This window comes from Natator depressus, chromosome 10 (assembly GCF_965152275.1).
Source record: "Natator depressus isolate rNatDep1 chromosome 10, rNatDep2.hap1, whole genome shotgun sequence".
NCBI classification, from domain to species: Eukaryota; Metazoa; Chordata; order Testudines; family Cheloniidae; genus Natator; species Natator depressus.
In genome coordinates this window covers 2,670,330-2,695,349 of record NC_134243.1, presented here as the reverse complement: position 1 = coordinate 2,695,349, position 25,020 = coordinate 2,670,330, and the positions used below count along the sequence as shown (strand labels likewise).

General features: G+C 44.7%; 1 protein-coding gene across 2 annotated transcripts in view; it reads left to right on the top strand.

The window, feature by feature from the left end:
• The window catches only part of PRKCB (protein kinase C beta), a 244,103-nt gene that overhangs the window by 169,565 nt on the left and 49,518 nt on the right, over window positions 1-25,020 (top strand). For both annotated transcript variants that reach the window (XM_074964972.1, XM_074964971.1), the window contains exons 9-12: window positions 7,634-7,780; window positions 17,499-17,672; window positions 21,137-21,228; window positions 23,499-23,561. In XM_074964972.1, the coding sequence (XP_074821073.1) occupies window positions 7,634-7,780; window positions 17,499-17,672; window positions 21,137-21,228; window positions 23,499-23,561 (476 nt within the window). The remainder of the gene's footprint in view (window positions 1-7,633; window positions 7,781-17,498; window positions 17,673-21,136; window positions 21,229-23,498; window positions 23,562-25,020) is intronic.

Sequence of the window (25,020 nt, the reverse complement as noted above, 5' to 3'; positions counted from 1 at the left end):
ATTTCTTTGCATTTAACTAAAGATCACTTCAGAGACTTGAAGCCTCCCAGCTGTTTTTACCTGGATGCATTAAGTGATCAGTGCAGAAGCTTACTAAACTCATGGGTATATTTGGAGGTAACACTTTTACTGTGTATGCAGTGTTGGTACAGTCACGTCGGCCCTAGAACATTAGAGAAACAAGGTGGGTGAAGTATCATCTTTTGCTGGACACTTTGTTGGTGAGAGAGACAAGCTTGCAAGTTTTGGAAAGCTTGTTTCTCTCACCAAGAGAAGTTGGTGTCCATGAACACTCCCCCCCGCCCCCAAAGTTGGAGTAAAGGAGTAACCCTAAGGAACGTTGCTGTTCTAGGCATTCATTCTATTTACTCTGTTTCCTGGGACTCCACACATGCAAAAGACACAGCAATTAACTGAGGTTTTCTGCTTCTGAACAGCCATTTGTTTAATGACATGAGAAAACTTGCCCCAATTTGTCCAGTCTTCAAATAGCAAAACTCCAGAGTTGGAGGTTTTGTACACAACGTTCAAGCCTTTGATTATGGAGATTGAGGCCAGATCTGCAGCTGGTGTAGATCAACAAAGCTCCATCAAAGTCCATGGAGCGAGGCTGATTTACGCCAGCTGAGTGTCTGATGCTGTGCAGTGAGCCCTAGACCCAAATTTGCTTCAGCAATGAGTGACCGCTGTGGAGCTGCATTTGTAAACATGCATTTTCTCCACTGAGTCCACAGCCCATCTGAATGTTAACTAGGCATTGAGGACACACAATAGGATTTTTACTTGACACCTTTAATTAAATTCTGCATCGTTGCTTCAAAGAGAGCTTCCAATATCTATTGTTTGGGCCCAGGAGTCCTAATATTTGTCTTCACAAGAGCACTTGGCTTGAGTGGGTATTAAAGGTTGTCATTAGTAAAGCATACTGCAAATCACGTTTGATCTTAACATAAACATTTAGACCCTACAGACTCAGTGACACTGTGCGTTTCTACGCCCTTTGTGTGTTTTTAAAATAGCAGCTCAGATATGTGGAACCAACTGCAGTGGATTATTTCATAAATGTAGATGGAAAGGCTGCGGAAGGTATAGATCCAGTATGCAGATTCACTAGGGCATGAAGTTGTAGCGGGGGGGCATCAGCTATACGCTGATGACTGTTGGTGCTGATAGGAGTTATTTCTAATTTATTGCATGAGTTAACCCTTTCACTTCTCTAGAATATTGTATTTTAATTTGAAAAGACAGTGATCTGTGTGTGTTGATTTTAGCTTTTTTGGAACTGTGGGGTAGCCATCAATTGGAGAAGCTATTTTAGGAGGTGAGATGTGTGCACAGGATTCTTTGTCATTTACAATTAAGCTAGAAAAGCATTGCACTGAAGTAAAATTTTGGATAGCTTTGGTTTGTAGTAGTCTGTGTGCTAATGAGAGCTCAGATCAGAGCCACAGATCTATAATTTACAGTGGGCATGTTTTTGTTTGTTTGTTTAATTTTTGGCAGCTTTTATATTTCTTATTTAAACACAAAGCTTTATAATAAACTCAGCTTTACCATTTCATTCTCAACTCTTTAGATTTGATCTCTTTATTAGGATTTGAGATTATACAATTTTTGTGTTTGTCAGAATGAACATAAATGTAGCCGGAAGAGGAAATCATTACATTAATGCACTTTCAAGGCTATCTTTTAATTTAAGAAGGATGAAGATCATGTCCTGTGATGGCCTAACATACACTTGATGTCAGAACATTGGAAGCGTTGTTTGAAATTGCAGTTTTACTCACAGTTTTGAAGTACAATATAATGGAATTTGTTAATCTGTTTTATCTGTAGTCGGTGTGGTTATAAATTAATATGATTAATGAAGATAAACTAAGATATTGATATAATTGGATTGGAGACCAAGCTTGGAGAGGAATCCTTAAATTATTCTGCACACGTTCTGTTTCCTATGTTGTGTTCTGGTAACCTCCAGTGTATTATCTAATATTTAGGGTGGTGATCTCTTTCATCTTTGAGAGGATGACCATTCCTGTGAATTGACACTTGTTAGGAATTGATCCTTAATAGGCGTTTTGTAGTAAATTGTTAACTGACAGAAAGTGTTGACGGAATCCGTGGAGGAGCAATGGGGCCCTATACACAAGTTAATGAGTTACCTTTTAATACTGTAGATAGCACTTCTTCCCTTGCTTGGTGTGCCTGCACAATGACGCTGTCTGACATATTAGGAATTGGAAGCTAAATTCATTGGGCCATAGACTGATTGGCAAGGCCAAGTGACAGCAAAGGTCAGATTGGTCATGGTGCTTTTGTATGAAATACACAGTGCAAATGCAATGAAAAATGGCGGCAGCATCAGGCTAATGTGTCTGAAGGGAGGAGCTGGAAGCGAGCAAAGCCCCTTTTTGGAAGCTGGGTTCCAGGTGTCAGTCCCCTGTGAAGTGTCACACTGGTGGGGCACGCTGACCTAGTTACATGCAGAATCTCTTCTGTAGCATTTGTGCCTTTCAGTGTTTCTTGTCAGTTACTTGTCATATCAAAAAGCTTCCGTGGAACATTGGAAATAGTTGTGTGTTCCAGTTTACTGTATGCAAACCCACAGCATTTTGGTGACTGTGTGGAGAAAATAAGGGGAAGGAAAAAACCTTCTTTCTGCAGGATCCCTGTATCCTACCATCTGTTCAATTACTGACGTGTGACCCTCACAGCCAGGATGCAGACTGATGTGCTGCGCCAAACTCAAACTTGTGATAATCAGCTACTAGAAGAGACAGGGATTTCGGCTAAATAGCTGCTCAGGGGAATCCTTTTAATTGGCACAGACAGTGCTGGAAAGAAACATGCCTGGGAAGTGATGGTCAGAATTCACTCAAGGTCCCAGGGGTTCCTGGAGCTGAAGCGTGTGCACGGAGCCTTGCAGCATGGACTGTCCCAAGGTGAATTAGCCTGACTTAGCTGCTACAAGCACAAGGTTGTGTCATGAAGCGTAAAAAGGACCTCAATGCAGGATGTTAATGCCACCTATAAGACACCATGACTTGGCTGCTAGCAGCACCAGGGACCTGCTCCAAAGCCCATGAAGTTAGTGGGAGTCTTTTCACTGTATTTTCAGCGGGTTTTTTGATCTGACCCTATAAGAGCTTCCTAAGGGAGAATCTTTTATTTGGGGCTGGGTAGGCCCCAGTGGCTCTTTCCTAGAATGGCAGTTGACTCAGTCTCCTCCCTGGTTTCTCGTCATAGTAAAAGCCTCCTGAAGGTGACTGTATTGCATTTGGAGAGCTGTAATCTGTCCATAAATTGTGTGCGAAATGAAATCGCTGGTCTAGTGGACATCGTTCTAAATTACACAACTATCATACGTAGCCTAGTTATTTCTTTGCTTAGATATGTAGCGTCTCATAATGCTCAAGTGTGTCTTGCCTGTGTACTCAAGAGGAAGCTAATGCAGCTTTAATATGGCTCTTGTTGACCTACAGTGCTATGACTGAATAACACTGTACTTCACACCAGACTTAATGTAACAATTAACAATCTTCCTCCTGTTCTTGGATTTGTTGACATTGCAATGGAATCACATTAAAGCACGTCCTAGACCAGATATAAATTCAGAATTATCTCAGTTCAGGATTCTAGTCCATGAGGATACTCTAGCTTTCTTTAGTGCTTCCTTACATCATAGATTTGCTGGGAACTGAAAATGTGATTTAAGACAGAAATCTCTAACTCGCCTGTCCGTTCAGCAACAGCCTTCCTAGGGTGTCCTGAGAGGTCATGGGAATGCATTGTGACACTAATTGTAATGCAGCAGGCAAGAGTTCTGTCATTTCAGTTAAAATGATAAGGGATAAAAAGAATCCACCAATCGATTTGCATTAGTACTGCTTGATCCTGCTTTTCTGGGCAGCACAAATCAATAGGACAAAGTTTCAGTCTTATATTCTGAGATGCTGTAGAAAGCATTGCAAAGGAAGTAAACATGAAAAGAATGATACGGAGCACTGTATGCTACAGAAGGCATGTTAAAATGCATGTCTGCGTGCCTTTTTTCAGCAACTTATGGCCCCTCTGTTCTGTTTAGCATGCAGTGTTATTACTGGCTGAAATATTGATTGCCATATGCCTTTCTGTGGGCTTCCTTCAGACTTATGCCTGCAACTGTAAGTACCCTAGGCTTAACAAAGAGTTCTGAAACAGGCATAGAGTGAAGCTTACATTGCACGTTTTGCCAATTTTCTTTATCATTTACCAGCTACTTGCTGGGACACCTTGATAGATGTGAACATCAGCTGGTATTGCCTAGAGTCAGGTGCAGTAAATAAACTATGACAAATTGGATTGGATAATGATGGTCAAGTGCTTTTTTATTTTTGTAACAACATTTGCAATGATTTAGTTATAAACCAGAGAGAGAACATGAGCATTAGGAGTGTATTAAAATATGTTAAAGGACTTTCACACTGACTCAGGCATGGGAACATGAGCACAATGACAGAGAAAGCAAGTTACTTTTACTTGAGAGGTGGTCAGCTGTGTTCTGTGGTCTATTATTATAGACCACTTGTGTGTTTTTAAGGGCTTTCTCCCTTCTGGTTTTGCTAAACACACTGCCTGATCTTTCCGGATTTATAATCTCACTATCTGCTACCCTAGACATTATTGTGGTATCACAAGTTCAGGTTACACACTAGATGAAATGGGATGGAGGGAAAACTTCCTTAGACGCACAAACCTCAATTACTCGCAACATTAGTCTGGATAACAGCAATAGAAAAGACCTGTAAATACCTCGTTTAAACAGATAGTTGGGTTATAAATTGTATTTAAGAAAATACTATTTGTCCAATAATACTTGAGACTATTAAAATAGAGCCAATTAAAACCCTTAGATTACTTTTTACTCCGTATATTGTTCATTTTGCTCTTTGTATTTTCCTCAGCAGTGAAAGTCTCCCTCGTGGGTTAGCCAATGTCACTTTCAGGCTCTCATGCACTGGCGCAGTATCGCAGTGTTTGGACTGCAAGCACCCCGAGGGAATGTGTATTGTTTAAAATGTCATGGAATCTTCAAAACTGGTCCTAAATTTTGTAACAGCTTGTTTTCACAGACCATAATTTGGTGTCAAATTTGACTTGACAAGAATGCCTTTTAAGGCTGTCTATACCATGTTGAAAAGTTTTCCCCTAATATGAATATTCCTCTTCATTGTGCCTGGATTTTCACCTGTATTAAAATGGCTGTGGAATGTGACCTGGTAAGAATTTTTACAGGCAGAAGTGTACAACCCAGGATGGGCTTTAGCTAGTTTAATTGTACAAAGTCTTGTTTAATTATACAAATATGAAACCTCTTAAGTCAAATTCAATGCCCCAAACCGTATTAATCCAATACCAAGTGTGCATGGTTAAGGACACAATGTTAAGAAGTGCTGAGGCTAAAGTGAAACATGCATCTCTAATTCTGCACCCTCATGTACATGAATTATGATCGTATGTAAGTAAAAACGATCTTAGGAATTGCTATTGCAGACCAGAGCAGCTCCATCTAGCTGAATGTTCTGTTTGACAATGGCTAATATCAGGTGCTTCAGTAGGCGGGCACTGATGGAATAACTTGACTGTGGGGAAAGTTTATTCCAACCCCCATCAGGCGTGGTGTCCACCCTCGGCTTCCCCCCCCGCCGACCAAATGCCCCACCGCTGCTCTCACTAATTCAGCTCTGACCAGTGCTAGCAATGGTGAGAGGCAAGCATGAGTGCAGGCAAGGCTGCAGGTGACTGCCTGCCTTTCATTTCAGCTCCAGTGCTGGGTGCCAGATGGAGGTATCCACCAGGGGGCCAAGTAGGGGAAGCAGAAACCTGCCCTCTGCTGGGAGTGCCTGGATTTTATTCACTGTCACATGTCTAGTGCTGAACAATAAGAAAATACGATGGGTTTGGGCAGGATTCCACCTTAGCTAGAGAACTTTGGAAACATTGTTTAAAAGTCTAAAAATTACTTATGAAAATTGCACTTTTCTGGGAGGCTGTTTCAGTGGATTTGTAAAAAAACAATAGGATTATAGATTCTTATGCACAGCTCCTAGGCTGTCATTCTGTTTGCAGCCAGTCTTAGACATGAGGCCTCTCAATGACTTCAACCTCTTCCCTGGAGCACTCATTCAGAATTGCAGCTGCAATTAGACATCAATGGTTTCAGGTTTTTGCAACATTTTCTTTTGTTTCTAGTGCAAGGCCTTCTGTCAGATATTGGTAGGTGCTGCAGGTGACCTTGAATGGAGAATTTTACATCAGGGAGAACCTTGCAATAACCAATTAGCACCAGCAAAGTCTTGGTGATTACTTGTGAGCCTCCTATCTGGAGGAGCTGTGAGCGACACTAAAATTGAACTGCTGGAATCGGGTTAATGGAATTTCATGCTAGACTGAGCTCTGTGCAGGCTCTACAGTGTGGCATATTTCTAAAAATTAAAACTGAATTCATTGTGAGAGCTTTTACAAATTCTGGTTCAGTAAGTTAGATAGCCACTGGACCAATGACAAGGCACAGAGCAAGTGATGAGCTTTAGTGCTTAAAAATGTCTTTTGTGAGGCTTCTTAATAAGCAATTGTGATTCAGCCAGCTTGTGTGATTGCTTTGAGGATGCAGAAGAAGAAGCACTGTCGAGTCTGTTCTCAGAAATGTATTTGTGGTTTCATGCATTCAGCCTGAAATGCCAGAGGAGCCCAGTTCTCTTTTATATCAGATGTTAATAAAGTCTGGGCTGGGTAAAAATTCCCCTTATTTTATTCCAATATGTTTGTATTTAACAGACCTTTGCGCATAAGGCCAAGGACCCAACGCATACAGTTTGCCTTTGTAAAGGAAGCAGCTCATCTAAGCCCATGTGTTTTTTTTATTTCCTTGATCTTATTGCTGTTACTGATGAGCATTCTCTCGCATGTCTCGGGGGAGAACAGAGTTTTAAATGTTTGGTTAACCTGTGGCATGCTTGGCGACACTCCCTGGTTGCTCCCTCTCATAGCAATTTGTAAGGGCATTCCGCAGATTTATTACTTAAAAGTATTCCAGTAAGGGTTAATATTCTCTGTATTGTAGCTGGAGTTTAGAGACTCCCTGTTCTGAGGAAATGCCTTCCCAGGGGAAATGGTGGAAGCCCCATGAACAAAGGCATTTAAAAAGAGACAGGACAAAGAAGTGGAAAATATGCAGTGTAGTGTCCCCAGGGGAGTGGTCTAGGTGGTGTCCTTTTCTGTTTCTAATTACTTTTCGATACCTTGTGGGAAGCTCTCCCCTCACCAATCAAGTTAGATTTTCCCAATATTGTGAAAGCTGCAGGAGTGGAGGGAGGGAGCCAGTGAGCTACCTCGGAGCTCTCCAGGGAGGGATAATGGGGAGGTACCTTCCAAGGAGATTCGTTTTAAAATATGGGGAGCAATGCAGCGCATTATGTTTGCAAACCTACCAAACTGTGACCTGGGTGGTGTTTCGATTGTTCATATGGAAAAGGCATTCACAGCTCAGCCGAGTGTTTTGCTTAGAAATAATCCCTTTAACATACACTCACTCTTAAAAATGGTCGGTCTTGTCATTTCACTTGATTTTTTTCCCCCTCTCTTCCCTTTTCAGAGAGCCAGGATTGGTCCAGGCGCCAAGGCAGCTGAGGAGAGGATGACACATGCGATTTCCAAATTTGACAACAATGGAAACAGAGATCGGATGAAACTGTCAGATTTTAATTTCCTCATGGTGCTGGGGAAAGGAAGCTTTGGAAAGGTGCGGTCTGAGGAGGTCCATGTGTTCGTACATCTGTGAACAGTGCGGTGCTTGACATTCATGTGTCCATAATAATTCCTAATCTAAGCTCTGCCTCATTACTCCAGACCAGCAGGCTGAGGCATAATCTCTCATGGCTAGACCAAGACTAGGGTCAGGGGTCTGGGTTCTGTTCCTTGCTCTAGCACCAACTCACAACCTCGAGCGAGTCACAACCTCTGTTTTGCCATCTGGAAATGGGAATATTTCACAGAGTAAATAATGTTTGTGGGGGCTTTGAGATCCTCCAAAAGGTGTTACTGAAAGGCAAATGTGTTACCTTCCCTCAACCCTTAGAACCTGCCAGACTCTCCCTCTGGGCAGCTGCCCCAGGAGCTTCTCAAAGAGACAGCTCTGGAGAGGGTCCGTTTTAGCTGTTTGCTCTTGGTTATAAAGCTAAAATAGTAGTGAAGATCTATGTGGGTTTATTCTAGTTCTTTAGCTTTAAGCAACAAAATAACAGCCCCATACAGAAAGCGGTGGGCCCCGAAACAATTAATTAGTGACTGCTCAGCAGTATTAAATAATCACATGCAGCTTAACTCAGCCAGTCAATCAATCCGAATCTCTCTCTCACCCAGGAACATTGGAACCGGCCTTCAACTTTCCCCTGTAACCCTGTCAAATTGATACTAAACGTAGCTCAGTCACAAACCATCTAAACATTCTCTGCCAGCCGTGACCTCTCCCAAGTGCCTTCGTGTTCGTTATCTCAGACCCTAGCAAACTGCAGTTTAAAACAACAACACTAAAATCTAGCTGCTGCTTTTGCCCACTCTTTTCTCTACCCCTGTGCCTCCCCTCCCCCCCCCCACACAAATAATCCCTTTGAAAGTCTACTGCTTTGGCATCTGGGAATTTGGGAGTTTTTTCTCCTCTTCTTTTTATTTTGAGAAACGTTAACAAACCCCCCAGTTGGAATCGTGGCTTATGTAAGGGAATGTGACAGCAACTGTTCTGTGGAACAGACTGTTATAAATATGCTAATTAGTGCTCGTTAAAACAGAACGTTGGTCTATGTGATTAGATCCAGCCCAGCTCCCGCTATTCTCCAGTGGGAGTGTTCCTCACTTTTTTCCTCTCATCCTTTGCTTCACATTTGTTCCTTAACATTCTGAAATCAAGGAGTTCCAGCTGCGTGTCTCTTCCCAGAGGGATATCTGGGAAAACACTTTAGAGGATTTAAGGCTTTTAAAGACTTGGTGGAGAGAACGTCATTTATTATTATTTATTTTCCACTTTAGTAAGAGGGAGCTGTTGGACATTTCAAATTTAACCATGCAGATCATCAAATCCATCCCAGCCCATGAGCTAGCTAGCATGTGAAATGGGCATGTTGGCAGGGAGGCACTGTGTCTAAGGTGGCATCAGCACAAAACAATCTTTTCCCCATAATGGGGCATCTTGTTTCCTTAGCTCTGTCCAGGCTTCAAGAGCTAGATAAGTTCATGGAGGACAGGTCCCTCAATGGCTATTAGCCAGGATGGCCATGGACGGTGTCCTTAGCCTTTGTTTGCCAGAAGCTGGGAATGGATCACTTGATGACTCCCTGTTCTGTTCATTCCCTCTGGGGCACCTGGCAGTGGCTACTGTCAGAAGACAGGATACTGGGCTGGATGGACCTTTGGTCTGACCCAGTCTGGCCGTTCTTATGTTCACTGCTTGTTCCCCATAACTGCTCCGTGGGATGGCTGAGCTCTGCTGTGCAGATCTGAGAAACAAATTCTGCCCGAGACATGTGCAGCGTGTCTAGCAGTAATTTGTATCTGTCACAGTAGCCTCCTTCCTCTGCCTGCATGGCCGCAGCTTAAACTTCCATGTTTTACTGTACGTGGCAAACCACCGATCAGGTCACTGATTTTTTTAGATTCAAAACAGCCTGTAAGAGCTGTTTGAGTATAATTGAACCTATTTTAGTGAATCCCTGTTTAATAAAGTTGTTAACTCTTTGGTACCCAGAGCCAGCATTTACTGCTTAGTATTCTCCTCACTTGCATGCTACAGCTGGCAAGCATCAGGAAAACCTAGATATTGGGCTTGGTGGAGTTTAACAAACCTGTCCTCTTCTCATCCAGAGTTGGACTGCCTCCAGTTATTATGCTGGAACCTTCCCGAGCACATACACTCTGTTACAGGAATAAATCAAGCTAAATATCAGCTTCTCGTGCACCAGAAAAGGAATTGCAATCTATCTTACAGAGTGTGTTCTGTAGGGGTAAAGCCACCGCAAAGACCGGCTTGAGGGTCATGGGATGGAACAGTTCTCCTCTGGCTTTGTTACTGCTGTGGGAGCTCAGTAAAATAATGGCATCACATTTCATTGAGAGGGGGTTTGGTCTCCACTTCCACCTGGACTCAGGCTGAAATGTGCTTAGCAAGATGCTAAGGCCACCCCTCACTGAATCCAGGGCTTCTTGGCCCATTCCTGGACAGAGGACAGACCAATGTGCTCCCCCTCCTTGGCTGCTCTGATAGCTGGGACCAGAGCAGACCCAAACAGCTATAAATTATGGGATTCTTCTTGAGCTTTAGTAAATGGAGGGGGAGAAGGGACCCATTATTCCCTAGGCTGTTTTTAATTCAACAGTGCAATGTTGGCAAAGCCTCCCATTGGTTTCTGGCTTAACCAAAATCATAAAAAGCTAAATTTATGCAGCTGGTTCATATTTTGCAGCTACTTAGTCTGTCACACAAGTGAGCTGGAGTTTTATGGCTTTTCTCTGGAAAGGCCTGAGCCTTTTGCTTCTGCAGATCGGGGTGTTGGCAGGATCCCCTGGCTGAATGAGTTTGGGTTACTTACTCTTCTGCATGTCTAGGATTGATTATTTCCCTGGAGTGGGGGAGAGCCTTCATTTTTGGACCCATCACACCATTATTTACAGTTGCCGAAGACTGCTCACCAGTGGCCATTTTTATCTTGGAATGGAATCACTTTATATAGACCTTCTAGTAGACACTCAGCTACTGTGATGATGAGGGTCATATAAGTACCTAGATAGATCAGTTTTAGTCACAGTTTGCAGTAGGATGGCACTGAAGACAATGGTATAAACCGCCTGTGTGGTGGTGTTTTTTTCTTCTGCTCCGGTATTTATAGGGTTTGAGGTGCTGTGGGTGCTGCTAAAGTGATGTAGGTGAGTACAGCAAGGAAGCAAAATCTGCAGACACTACACTGCCTTATTTGCACACAATGCCTCTCCCTAGCAGCCTGGAAAGTACCTTCCACACAGGGCGAGGGTCAGATCCTCTCCTCGGTTGTGCAGGTCTGAATTCAGGGTGGCTCCACTGATTTAAGTGAAGCAACTCCACATTTACACTTGTGTGACCCCACGTGTCTCTCAGTCTGGATGTAAACCGAGTAATACGTTGACCCAGGCTTAGGAGCACACATAACGCACACACTCTGTGCAAGTGCCCCCTGATTTCTTACGCAGCTGCAGAGAAGGAGCTCTGTTTTTCCACCTGTATTTTTGTGAAGTGGAACTGCTTGGCTCACAGTCGGAAGGCCAGCACACCGAGATGCGTGCCACACGTTTCAGCATCGGTATGCCATTGGAGAGCCACTGAATAAAACATTTACAGCTTCAGTAAACCCTAGAGCAGTTTTCTCCCATTTAATTTTGTACACCAGGAAATTGTGGCCTCTCATTCCATTGCAGACACTAAGAACACTGATGTGGCAACAGATGCGCCCTCCAGTTTGATGAGAAAGGTACACGGACATAACTTTGGCACCATCCATCAGTCTATTGGGGGTTTTCACCCTGGAGGGTTAGGCTCCAATTCACTAAGCAGTGTCTGAATGCACCACATAATTATTTAGTTACTGAACCCTGCACTCCAGTGGCTTTTATCTTGAAGTGTAATCAATTTTTATTTTTTTTGTACCTCAGGGAAAACGTCCCAGTGTGTTTGTCCCTCAGTGAGCTTTCTTACCAAAAAGATGCACACTTTCTCCTGGAGCCTTCCGGGCACAGAATTTTTTAAAAGTACCCAAACTCTCTCCAAGCTTTGAAACACATCATGATTCCTCTGCTTCATAACCAAGACTCCTCCTGCTGTTGGTTGCAAGGAAGCAGCCCTTTTGTGGCCTTAATGCGGAGACACAAGGTTTAGAGATGCCCTGTCATTAATGATCTAGAGGATGGTGTGGATTGCACCCTCAGCAAGTTTGCAGATGACACTAAACTGGGAGGAGTGGTAAATACGCTGGAGGGTAGGGATAGGATACGGCGGGACCTAGACAAACTAGAGGATTGGGCCAAAAGAAATGTAATGAGGTTCAACAAGGACAAGTGCAGGATGGAAGAATCCCATGCACTGCTGCAAAATAGGGACCGAATGGCTAGGCAGCAGTTCTGCAGAAAAGGACCTAGGGGTTACAGTCGATGAGAAGCTGGATATGAGTCAACAATGTGCCCTTGTTGCTAAGAAGGCTAACAGCATTTTGGGCTGTATAAGTAGGGGCATAGCCAGCAGATCGGGGGACGTGATTGTTCCCCTCTGTTCGACATTGGTGAGGCCGCATCTGGAGTACTGTGTCCAGTTTTGGGCCCCACACTGCAAGAAGGATGTGGAAAAATTGGAAGGAGTCCAGCGGAGGGCAACAAAAATGATTAGGGGGCTGGAGCACATGACTTATGAGGAGAAGCTGAGGGAACTGGGATTGTTTAGTCTGCGGAAGAGAAGAATGAGGGGGGATTTGATAGCTACTTTCAACTACCTGAAAGGGGGTTCCAAAGAGGATGGCTATAGACTGTTCTCAGTGGTAGCAGATGACAGAACAAGGAGTAATGGTCTCAAGTTACAGTGGGGGAGGTTTAGGTTGGATGCTAGGAAACACTATTTCACTAAGAGGGTGGTGAAACAGTGGAATGAGTTACCTAGGGAGGTGGTGGAATCTCCTTCCTGTTGGTTGGGATGATTTAGTTGGGGTTGGTCCTGCTTTGAGCAGGGGGTTGGACTAGATGACCTCCTGAGGTCCCTTCCAACCCTGATATTCGATGATTCTGTGTAATCTTTCAGAAAGAGGTGTCAAGCCAGCTGGAGCCCTAATCCTTCCAGATGTGAACTATATGGTTTATTCACTCACTTCCAGATCGTCTCCCTTCTTCAGATGGCTTTCAGGAACCAAAGCCCATCCTTTTTGATCAATTAAAATCAACTCTGTCTATCAAAACATAATTGGGGTGACTTATAAACCTGAACTGCCTACATGAGAATGTTAAGGATAAATGTCAATGATCAATTTAAAACATTCCTTAGTTCATGCAAAATTGTAAGTGCTTGTACAGGCCAGGTGCAAGCAGACAGAATAAAGAAATCTTAACTGTGTGCTTCTATATCACTTTTCATGTTCAAAGTACTTTACAGGAAATAACCAATTTATCTCTACAAATGTTCCTGCAAAGTGGGCTAATACAACTATCCCAGTTTTGTAGAGGAGGAAACCTAACTACAGAGAGAGTAAAGGACTTGTTCAAGTCATGCAGTGAATTGACAGGAGAATTGTGACTAAATGCAAGAAGGTTCTTGCTCCTTGTCCCTGTCCCTCATTGGGCTGTTTCATGGCAACTTGCTAAACAGGTCTTGTTCCTACATCTTATGCTTCATTAAAAAACAAACTAAGACCCTCTAGCCCTCATGGAGGCAGTGACTATCTTAAGTGCAGACTGGCAGCTTCTGCCTGAATTTGCAGACAGCCTAAAACAGCACCTCTAAGAGGTGCAAACTCTCACTGTTCGCGAGATGCTAGGGTGTCAGCTCTGAACCCTAATGGTGATGACTTATATGTCAGTGTTTGGAACTCCCTGATGATTAAAGCTTACAAGAAAGAATGGTGATTATATTCTGAAGATCCCCATGGTCAGTTGTCCGTGACATCTCATTCTAGCTTCATAGGTGGGTAGAACTTACCTCATGCTCAGAGAAGTGTTAACATCATTCTCCTCCACCCCCAGTTTGACTTCTGATGTCATTCATGAGCTAGTGAAAAATAGTCAAGGGAAACTAGGGACCTTTCCCTCTGAGGCTTCAGGACATACCTTCTCCAAGCAATGGTTTTAAAAATACCGGAGGGTGGATTGACCTTCTTTCCTCTCCAAGGGATCAGGGTGCAGGAAAGAATTTTTTGTAGTATCTGGCTGGTGAATCTTGCCCATATGCTCAGGGTTTAGCTGATCGCCATATTTGGAGTCGGGAAGGAATTTTCCTCCAAGGAAGATTGGAAGAGGCCCTGGAGGTTTTTCGCCTTCCTCTGTAGCATGGGGCCACGGGTCACTTGCTGGCGGATTCTCTGCTCCTTGAAGTCTTTAAACCACGATTTGAGGACTTCAACAGCTCAGACATAGGTGAGGTTTTTCGCAGGAGTGGGTGGGTGAGATTCTCTGGCCTGCGTTGTGCAGGAGGTCAGACTAGATGATGATAATGGTCCCTTCTGACCTTAGTATCTATGACATTGTCCCAAGTAAGAAAGGACACATGCTAGTAATCTTCTTCATGTTCTTGTCCTCATGGCCCAGTGAATGCACACACACACACACATACACACACACACCCACCCACCAACCAGGCTGCTGAGGTATTTGAACTTCAACTTGAAGACTGGGGACTCAAAGTGCTACAGCCATACTAATAATAATCTGTCCCAACGCCCATTAAGGTCAATGGAAATCTTCCCAAGGGTTTTCCTGAGCTTTGGTGCAGGCCCCGAGGGCTTGATCCTCCTAGATGCTGAGCACTCTGGCCTGCTGTCTAGTAAAGTATTTAAGCACGTGCTTAGTTGTAAGCACAAGAGCAATCCTGTTGACTTCAGTGGAGGATGCCAGGTGATGCCGGCTGAGGATGTGGCCCAGTACTGTCTCAGGTCAGTTGTCTGCAACCATTGTCGGGTAAGGAGACAGAACTGTGGTCTCCTGGTCTGAGCAAAGAGCAGAGAGTTGGGAACACTGAGATTCTAATCCTGGCTCGGGCAAGTCCCTCTGTCTTACTGCCGTGCTTTTCCCATCTAATGGGCAATCCCATTAACCTGCCACATGGCGAACTGTGGGGATGAGTTATCTGGGCTTTGATATGGAACAGCTGTGTGGAACTGTCAGGTGGTGGAGTTACATTAGTTAAGCTGAGTAATAATGAATGTACTCACCAGCCGGGATTCTCATTTTAATATGCAAATATTTGCCAAAACACTTGACCTATGCTCAGTCACCAGGGCTTTATCTACTAATCTTAGACAGACTCAGACACCTTCTGCTCTGTTACACTCATTTAAATATAAAACTGCACACCTCTGGCATTATTCTCGGTTTACATCGCTGTACCACAGTAGAATTAGGCCCCGTGACCCCTATTTAATAAAACCCTTCCTAACCCTGCGGTGAAACATAGATATTGTCACTGTATTTAATCTACTTCCTGTGACACTGTCTTGGGGGCATCCAAAACTGTAAATTACCTTGTAACTCCTCTGCCTCAGCACGCGAGAGATTTGCTGCTAGACTGTGCATCAGCTCCCTGACACTTCGGTCTGTTACCAGCCCACTACGCTCCTCTGGACTCTGCCAGCCCTTAGTTCACTGTGCAGAGAACACTTGGTGCAAGTCAGTGCCTGAGCCCCTTGAAAGAGCCTTGGCCTGCAGTGTCCAGCCCATCACTGGACACTCACAGAAATTACCAAGTCCACTGTCTCCAGAGAGACAACAAACACACCTGCCTGTTGGCTCGGCTGAGGATTCACACTTGAATATATTGTACTGAGAGGAACATTTAGTAAAGCCAAGAATGAGCTTTTTAATAAAGAACAGCGATTCAAGTGATACTAAGCGAGGCTAATAAAAACAGAAAATGGTTTAAATAAAACAAAAGTATAACATGCTTTCTAGTGACTAAACGTAACGTCTAAAACTGCCTTAGACCAGGATTGCTCACCAAAAGTCTCCTCTGTGTCAGAAGCACCCGCCAGCCAGGATCCAGCTTTTGTGGATGTAAACAGTGCTGCTCTTTTTGCTCCCGCAGAGATTTGTTCCCCCCTTCTTACAGTCCAGTAAATCTTTGCGATCTATCCTGTGAAATGCACCCCAGGAAAAAAGGTCATCTTCCCCTCTATTTTTCAGCAACACAATCCATGCTGTTCTCATCCTTCTGTTAATTTGCTCTTCCTGCTGACTCAATATGCAAATATAATCCCCATTGTCTCTGGCAAACCCTGCTCCATTTACATGTGAGAGACCTGGGCAGACCGGCAAGTCAAGGTTCCTTTATTTGGGAAACCTTTATCAGCCCTGCCTGGTTTGCTTGGTTTAAACATATTTGCAGTCTACACATACAGCTTCTTAATTGTTATCTGGACATCCGTCATGCAATGGTCATAATGACCAGTATGTTACGAGTTTTCATTTGATACCTTACGCAACATTCTTTGTAGAGAAATACCACGCCAGCAATGTATTAGATGTCGTGAGTTGGTCAGGCCAGATAGAAGTTGCTGTGACAGAACCGTGGACGCTCTGCTGGGGGGATTGTGGTGCTCTTAGGGTCACATCTCCTGTCACCCAAACAGCGGTATCTTTGCTGGGATTCTATTCTCTTGCCTTTCCAAAGTCCATGGGATGCTGCTTAGCCTTTCCCAGCTCTGCTCTGGTCTTACATTATTTCTGTTCCACTCTATTGCTGTTCATTTCTCTTAATTTATTTTCAAAACATCCTAACGTATGTTCTCAGTGTGACTAGGCTCTTTTAAATGTAAAGTAATTCCATTCCACTGGCGATCTGAATTTAACATAACGAGAGAGAGAAAATGGGAAGCAAAACGTGGCCACTGGTGAGCGGTATTTGTTTCGGCAGCAGCCCACACCAGACTGAAGCCATGTATCTTAATAATCTGTGGGGTGTCGGCAGGATTTTCAGGAGTCCTCATTCAGGTCGATTTGATTAATGAGACAAAATCTCATGAGCAGGAGACGGCAGCCCCCATTTATTGTAATAAATAAATCTGCAGATTGACACAACTGGTTTAAAATATTAGGTGAATGAGTTTATTCTGCATGAAGTAAAGCAGTTGCTGAGTGAGGGGCCAGATGAATAATTGTGTTTCAATTTACCCTGGGGGTATAAAGAGTGCCGCCTTCCATTCACTGTCAAACAAAGTGGAAGCAAATTAGGATAGTTGCATAACTTTTTACCACTGTGGTATTCGATGAGGACTCCCTGAAGCCCTCTGAATGTGAGACTCATCCACTAGTGCTGCTTCCATTCAGTGCACCCCAAATATGGATGGGCACTCAGAGAATAAGGCTGGTCTTGTGGTTAAGTCCCTGGACCAGAAATCTGGGTTCAATTCTGGCTTTTCCACAGACTCCACGTGTGACCTGGGGTAATGCATGTAGGGCCAGATTTGTAATGGTATTATGTGCCTAAAGATGTGGGTAGATACCACTGAGAATCTGACCCCTAGTGTCTCTATACCCCAATTCCCCATCTGTGACATGAGGATAAAAGTATTAAACTACCTCACCGTGTTGTTGGGAGGGTAAATATTTCTGAGACGCTCTCGCACCGTGGTAATGGGAGCCATAGCAAAATAAACCACCCCTATGTGGATCTTCTGGCATCTGGGATGACAAAGTAGAAGTGTAGCCTGGGCACACGCACAGTGTAAACAGTTCTCCCATTTCCCACACAGGTCATGCTCTCGGAAAGAAAAGGCACTGATGAGCTCTATGCCGTTAAGATCCTGAAGAAGGACGTCGTTATTCAGGACGATGACGTGGAGTGCACAATGGTTGAGAAACGAGTGCTGGCTCTGGCTGGGAAGCCTCCATTCCTAACACAGCTTCACTCCTGCTTTCAAACAATGGTAAGTGGGCAGTCCTTACGTTGCCATCAGCCCTGTGCAAAATGCCCCTCAGAGAGGCCCTGTGTAACTTAAGGGTTTGTAGCCAATGCGAAAGTTAGGGTGGGTGACTTCCCCCCCCAGGCACCATGGAATCTAGACCAGCTTGGGGTGCTGTGGAGCAGAAGAGGCTCCAATCACTTCAGGCAGGGGTGGAGGGTAGAGTCCTGCCCCTGAGATACCTAATTATCTGAATCCAAGGAGAAGGGAATCCCCCCACCCAAGTTCTCTCCATACCTCGGGTGATACTGAGACATTGCAGCCGCTCTGAAGCACTATAGAAATGCCTGTAAATAAATCTATTAATTAAATATGTGGCCAGATTTTCCTCCCCCTTTGAGCCTGCTTCTGATTTCACTCTGCACACCCAAAGAACCGTGCCTGGAAAGGTGCTCGCATACGTTTCCCTCTTGCCAGCCTTGTCCTATACCAGACTTCCATGCAAAGATGGCTGCATGCACCAAACACTTCCTCCAGGTGTGCATGTTCAAACACGGCACCTCAGGCTGGGAACCTGGCAAATTTATCAGCCAGCCCTTGATTGAATTAGACCTGGGCCTTAAGCCTTTCAGAAAGACCCTTTGTCTAGGGTTTGAGTTACAGTCCAGGTAGCAAAATGCCACTTTTGTCAGTATTTGCTGCTTGGAATTAAGAAGCTGAGCAGATGGTGAAAGCTAATAGGAAATCCAGAAATTTCCGATTGAAATAGGCATTTTATTAACTTCTGCAAATAATAAATAGCTTTTTTTAAAGCAGTCTCTGGCCAGCTGTTGAACAACTTGTAAATGAAAATGCCCAAGTACTTGTCAGCAGGAGCAGGGAACAGTAATCGGTATAGTCCTTTAGACGGATGCCAGTGGCATCTGAGAGGATTACACTTTAATATTATCCCAGCAATTGGATTTACTAAACACATTCAGTGTATTTAAAGTGTGTGGCCCAGCTTTGCAGAGCAGTAATAAAAATATGGCAGGGGAAGCTCTTTCAAACACCATCTTTGTGCATCTGAAGTGAGTCAGTGCAGGATTATTTCTGGGAGACCTACAGTAGCTAAATAGTAATCATGTTCATAATGTAATCAAAACGTGTAGCGGAGTGTATTATCAAATGCAAGCGCAAGCCCTCTGATTTCTGGGAGCGCAGTCCAAAGCACAGTTCCCAGCCTGCGCTGTTAGTTCAATTGACTATTAAAGAAAAAAAAATCTCAAATCCCCCTCTCATAGAATGCAAGAATTAGGGTTCAGGCATCACGGGGAAATTTTGCACCATCAGCTAAAAGCCTGTGGGCTCCAGCGAATCTGGAAAAAAGGTGAGTGTGACTCTGGCATCTTTATAATCCCAGAGGCACAGCCAGCCTAAGCCAGGCCTCAAGGACTGCCGCTAACTGCCCATCAAGCGTAAAGGCACCTCTTGTTCCCATGTGGGCCAGGACGGAGATGAGCGCTTCCATAAGAGTAAGCGATAATAATGGTGGTTGTCCTGCCTTTGCCTCCAAGTTGGAGTGTGAAGCAAGGCAGGAGAAATGGTAAATAAAATCAGCAGAATAAAGGGACCCGAATAAACCCAAAGAATCTCATTGTTCCTGACTCAGCCGTTGGGTGTGAGAGGGGGCATGTGTGTGTTATCAGAATCCTAGGTAAGTCTTGGCAGGCGATAATTGAACATCTGTGGAATGTGCGGATTCTCAGCGAGTTCAGTTATTCCACTCTCCCGGCACAATCCTGGCTCTTTTCTTCCAAACTGAGGCTCAGAGTCGCTTTTCCTAGCTGGAGATACAGCTTTCTGTTCCAGCTGCAGTCAGGTCAGCCATCTGGCTTCTCTTTCTCTATATCTATACAAAAGAAAGAAGTGATATTTCTATCTATCTATCTATACACTCTTTTTTAAAGCACAAACATTGTTTTCCTCCAAAGTGAAGGAAGCTCAAGGAATGTTTTTTGGTATAGGCTTGGCTGTATCGAGTAGGCACCTTTGTAATGTTCTTCCCCATTGATGATGATTGATACTTTTAGGTAACTGTTCTGAACAAGTGCAATGTTGTCTGAGATTCCAGTTATTATAAGAGTGTGACTATCCTTTCAGAATGCGAGTTCCCTCCACTGCACATGTCCATGTGCACATATATGGAGGGGCATGTGAAAATCTTCCAGCCATCAGATGGGTCTAAACCTATTTTAGATGCCTGTAATGTCATGTTTTATGTCACCTGCTGGGCCCTTGGTTATCGTGTTTAATTATCCTTGAGGTGGCCAGAGTCCATGTGTTTTTCGAAAGCAGAGGACACGCTTACTGCATGCTTTTCTCTGACTGGAGGAGCTGGTTTACCAAGTGCTCATCTGTCGTTTTTAATGGCGGTAATGCTCACATTTGCCTATCTCCTGCTTTCCTTGCTCTTGTAGTCCTGGAAGCATGGCAAGGTTTATTTCAAGGAGAAATGCAGAGAGCGGAAGGGAAACAATGGGTGAAATATTTCACATTATTGTAGTCCAGGAATCAAAAGCCCCCTCTCAAGTTTTGCTTGCTGAATGACCACTGTATCTGGCTGCTCCTTTATATCCCCAAATTATCTCTGCGGCCTATAATTTTCCTTTTAATTGTATATATTGCCCCAAGTCCCTGACGCTTGTTTTATCCTTGGAGACCTCTGCTGCCCTGCTGTGGAGGAGGCTCCTGCCTGGGATTGTGTTGAACTTCCCTTTGCTCATCTTCTGGGGGGGGCGAAGGGCCAGTGTGCATGCGGCCTGCACACACTGGAGGAGGTACTCACTGGGGACCCGAAGGCTGGACCCGTTACCGCCTCTCTTGTTGAAGTACAGGTTCAGGTTCTTTCCGGCAGCGTGTGAGGTGTATCCACCTGGCCAGAGGACCTTTCCCCCACCTCCAGCCCCCTGTGCCTGCACCTGGATGATGTCACAAGCCCTGTTCCTCAGCCACGATAAAAAATACCCCAAGCCTTGAATGCAGCCCAGTGCGCTCCTCCATGAAATACACCTGTGTGCCCCACCCACCCTCCCTGCCCACTGGCTATTCTGGGGCAGGTCGCTCACTTCCATGTCTTGCAAAATATTTTGAAAGGGCTCATCTTTGTTCCCGTGCAGACAAAACCAAATTGCAAAACCTCAGTTTATTTTTTCCCCCCCACACACACACTGAGGAAGGAATTTTTGCTGGTATCGGTCTGGTGACCTTATGTGCATCATGCAGACCCAAGCTTTGTCTGCATCGTGTTGGAAGGTGGGCCCCGGTAATGACAACGATATGCTATATATCATTCTAGAGCTAGGGGTAGATTGTTGAAGGCACAAGTGGCACTTCCACTGCGAGCTAGGTGGCTGTGAATATCTGCCCCCAAATCTTCAGCCTCACGCTGTTCCCTGCTCTCGTAATTCTGCTGCTGTTCTTAATTTTCGTGTTCTTTTTTTTTTTAGGATCGCTTATATTTTGTGATGGAATATGTGAATGGCGGGGACTTAATGTACCAGATTCAACAGGTCGGCAGGTTTAAAGAGCCCCACGCTGTGTAAGTTCAATAGCCAGTGTTAACATTCATCCGTCGGGGGATGAGGGGAGTATTTCATGGGTCTGTGGCGTGTATCTGTGGATTTAGGATACGTGGGTCAGTGCTCATGTTTTTGAGGAAGGAGACCTGCAGAATGGGGGGGCGAGCAGAGGGACAGCAGGAATGCAAAGATGAAATGCTCACGATCCAGCCTGATGGTCAGAAGTAATTGCAGAGAGCAGGGGTTTTTCTGCCTCCTGGGCCTGAAAAGCACTAGGGAGTGCTTACAAATTTCTCTCTACTTAACAGTTTTGAGAGGCTGCAAACAGGGTAGGTGACCATCTCCCCAAGGTTTGCTTGCTGGCAGTCCGAAGGGCTGCTGGGCCCGGGCCTGCTGTTGGCCTGAGTGTGTCAGAGAGCTGCATAACTTCTTACAGAGCAAGTAGATTTCACACGCATGTGTCCCAGGCCAGCCCATCTATTGGCCAGACTGGAACCCCTCGGCAGGTAAATCTACACTGATGAATCTCATGTCTACAAAGAGGCTCCCCTTGGGTTTGATTTTAAGCTACGGAATAACGTGCCACTGGCACAGCGTTACCTTGTGCTCTTGTCTCTGCCTTTCCTTTGCTAGCCCTGCTGGGCACCAGGAAGTTCGTGGGTGAACAGGAATTCCTTCTGCAATTAGCACTCTCCTAAACAGCCTGCTGCCTCTGCCCTGGGCTCCTAATCCCACCAGTGGGGGTTTTCAAGTCTGTGGTTTCTAGTCATGATCCCGTAAGGAGGAGCAGAGTGAATGACACCCTCGGAGCAAATAGTGTGCCTTCCCGTGGAGAATAGGCTGTGCTCAGTGTGATGTCTGTTGTGCACTTGGGTCAAGATTCTCAAAAACGGGCTCCCATGGTTACACCCCTAAGCCCACACTTAGACACGTCAATCAGTGGCCTGAGTCTCAAATGTGCTGAGCATGCAGCAGTTCCTGTTGACTCCAGTGGGAGACGCACTTTTGGAAAGCAGACCATCTTACGTATGTGTTTAAATATGGACTCAGGAGCCTAAGTTTAGTTCTCCATTGTGTGTAAAACCTTGGCTCTAGATCGTCACCTACAAGGAGATTTCATAGGCCTTCTAAGGAGAGTCCTCCATGTCCCCACATTTCGGCAACCTGTCCTTCCCTTGAGCCACGTCTCCATCCAGAGACCCCTGCGTAGTGCTTCTCTCTGGCTAGCCAGCTGAGGTCCTCTGAACACAAGGGACTCCTTTATATGGAGGTGAAGATGCTGTCTGCGCAGCCCTTCCCCGAGCTTGGGGGCCACAGTTGGACTCCCCCAGTTTTAATCCATTGACTGAGCGACTGTGCTGTGAAGTGTTTAAGCAGTGAAGCTGTTTTGTCGAGTGGAACAAGCCTTTCCTTTTGGGCTGGGCTTTTGCCATGGACCGTCTTGAGAGAGAGCCACAGCCTTGTGCTACGGGATGCGTGATGGAAAGTGGTTTTAACATGATTTCATGCTGGTAAGAGGTGCCAGACCAGGAGCCCTGGAGGCTCCCTAGAAGTTATAGATTTAGTAGAGCGCAGGCTGCAGGAATGGGAGCTTCCCCTCGCGCCGCCATGGAAACATGCCTCAATCCTGCCCTGGAGGGGCCATTCCTAGCCATCAAAGAGGAACAATCAGTCTTTGGCTGCTTTACTGCAACGGCCAGCCAGGTGCTGATCAGTGGTTTTGGCACCTGCTGACTATAATCTGGGCTGAGGATAACAAAATGTATCACAAACCCACCAAATGCGTTTTTTTGTTGTTGTTTTTTTTTTAAACAGCCTCTCCAGATACAGGCTGGACTTAGAGCAGCGTCCTTGCCAAGGGATTCTGTGTAGCTCAGGTGCGGTCCTCTGAGCACAGAATATTCTTTAACACACGTACCACTGGTTTCTTTATCTTCTTGGCCTCCCCATGACGACCTGTAATTTTGTGTGTCGTGTTCAATCACCCCATCGTAACGAACAGTCATAGATCTTGACTCCTTTTTTTAAAAAATGGAGATGTATGTAATCAAAAATGACAGCCCCACACTAGCCCACAGCGACCTGATCGTGGTTATTACCCAGCCTATGGCAGAGGGGAAGCTATGTCACTCTTGCGTGATACTTGTCCAGTGTTTTTCCAGTGCACTTGACTTTATCTTTTGGGGATGTAGGCCCAGTGTGTTTCATTTTGTGTAATTAGATTTGAAAGCTTTTCATTTTAATTTATCTGCTTTAATTATCAGTCTTCCTGTTAAATCTTTAATTTCAGATTCTATGCAGCAGAAATTGCTATTGGCCTATTCTTCCTACAAAGCAAAGGCATCATTTATCGGTAGGTGAACATATTCTCCCTGTCTCCCCCTTCTAAAGAACTTGTGCAAAAATATGAGCCTGTTTATTACAATGACTGGACTCTGTGCTTAGGGTTCAAGGAATCATTTTTGTGTCAGCTAAGTGACATAGTAGTCAGCACAGCAGTCCACTGGGGCTGCAGCCCATTGCGGTGTCATGGAGCACGGTTTGGCAGCTGTCTGTTGAGTGTACATGCAGTAAATAGAACTGGAGGCCTGCTAATGTTAGTGCTTTATGAGAGCATGATTGTCTTTTATCCCAGTTTTGTAGGGAAGAGAGCTCCTAAAAGTGGTTTTGATTCTTTTCCTGCCTCCCTGTTGTACATTTCTGTTTGGACAACATAAATCATGGCTGGTGGAGTGGATCAGGTGTGAGATGTGTATTTTGCTAGGGAGCATTGTTTTCTCATCTTTGAGACTTAAAGTGAGTACTTGTGAGGGTTTGTCCTGAGACTTGCAGTATAAACCTCGCACTTACCATTCCAGTGCTCGCCATGTGAGTTACAACATTCTAGGTTAGCTCGATCACTGGCAGGCCTGGGAGAGCACTCCGAGGCTTCTGGCGAGGCACTGAAATTAGCCATCGCTCTTTCACATGGTGGAGTCTCCACAAGGCCCACAGTAAAGCAGAACATCCTTAATGAATGTCAGATGTCATCAACTGCCCAAGAAGGAGAATGCTGACTGCACCAGTGTAGTCATGAGTTACTGAATGCTCTGCTCCAAAGACGAAAGCAGTCGGGACAGCCTGACATGAGGGACGTTTTTTTTGCCATTGGCTGTTGCAGAGAGACATTGTAAGTTCACTGGTACTTTGTGCTTCTTTCCCCTATAAAATTGAATGCAGCCTTTTGTTTACCTCTCCTTGCCCAGTCCGAATTCTAAGTACCGTTTCCATGGTTAGTGAAGTCCTACAAAAAGTGAGCAACTGTAAATTGTGCTATTCCTGCTATTGCACTTTCACTTAATTGACCAAGATTAGTTTGTTGAACTGAGGAAGTGCTTAAAGTATAATTTTGCATATGAAATGATCTTGGCTCCAAATAGCTACATATAATTTCTCTATGAAGTGTATTGCAATACTGACTGTTGAGTTGTCCATCCCAAACCTTTATACTCTTCCCTTGGTGTCCCTTTCCATGTTGCTGCAGGATTAACAGTCTCACTCCTGGTCTCCCCATCCCTCTGTGCTCCTCAAACGTTTTTGTGATTACACCAGGGAAACCAGCTCATGACATCTTTGTTCCCTTCCAACTTGAGTCATGATACATGTTTTCAGTTAACTGGGGAATTTGTAGTCCAGAGCTCTCGTATTGACTCTTCCCCATAATTCTGGTGCATTCACTCAGTCAGCGGAGGGATGAACCTTTGTTACGTGTACCAGAGGCTCTGCCACTGTGACTCAAGTTAGTAGCTGAAATGTATGCATGTTTATGCTGG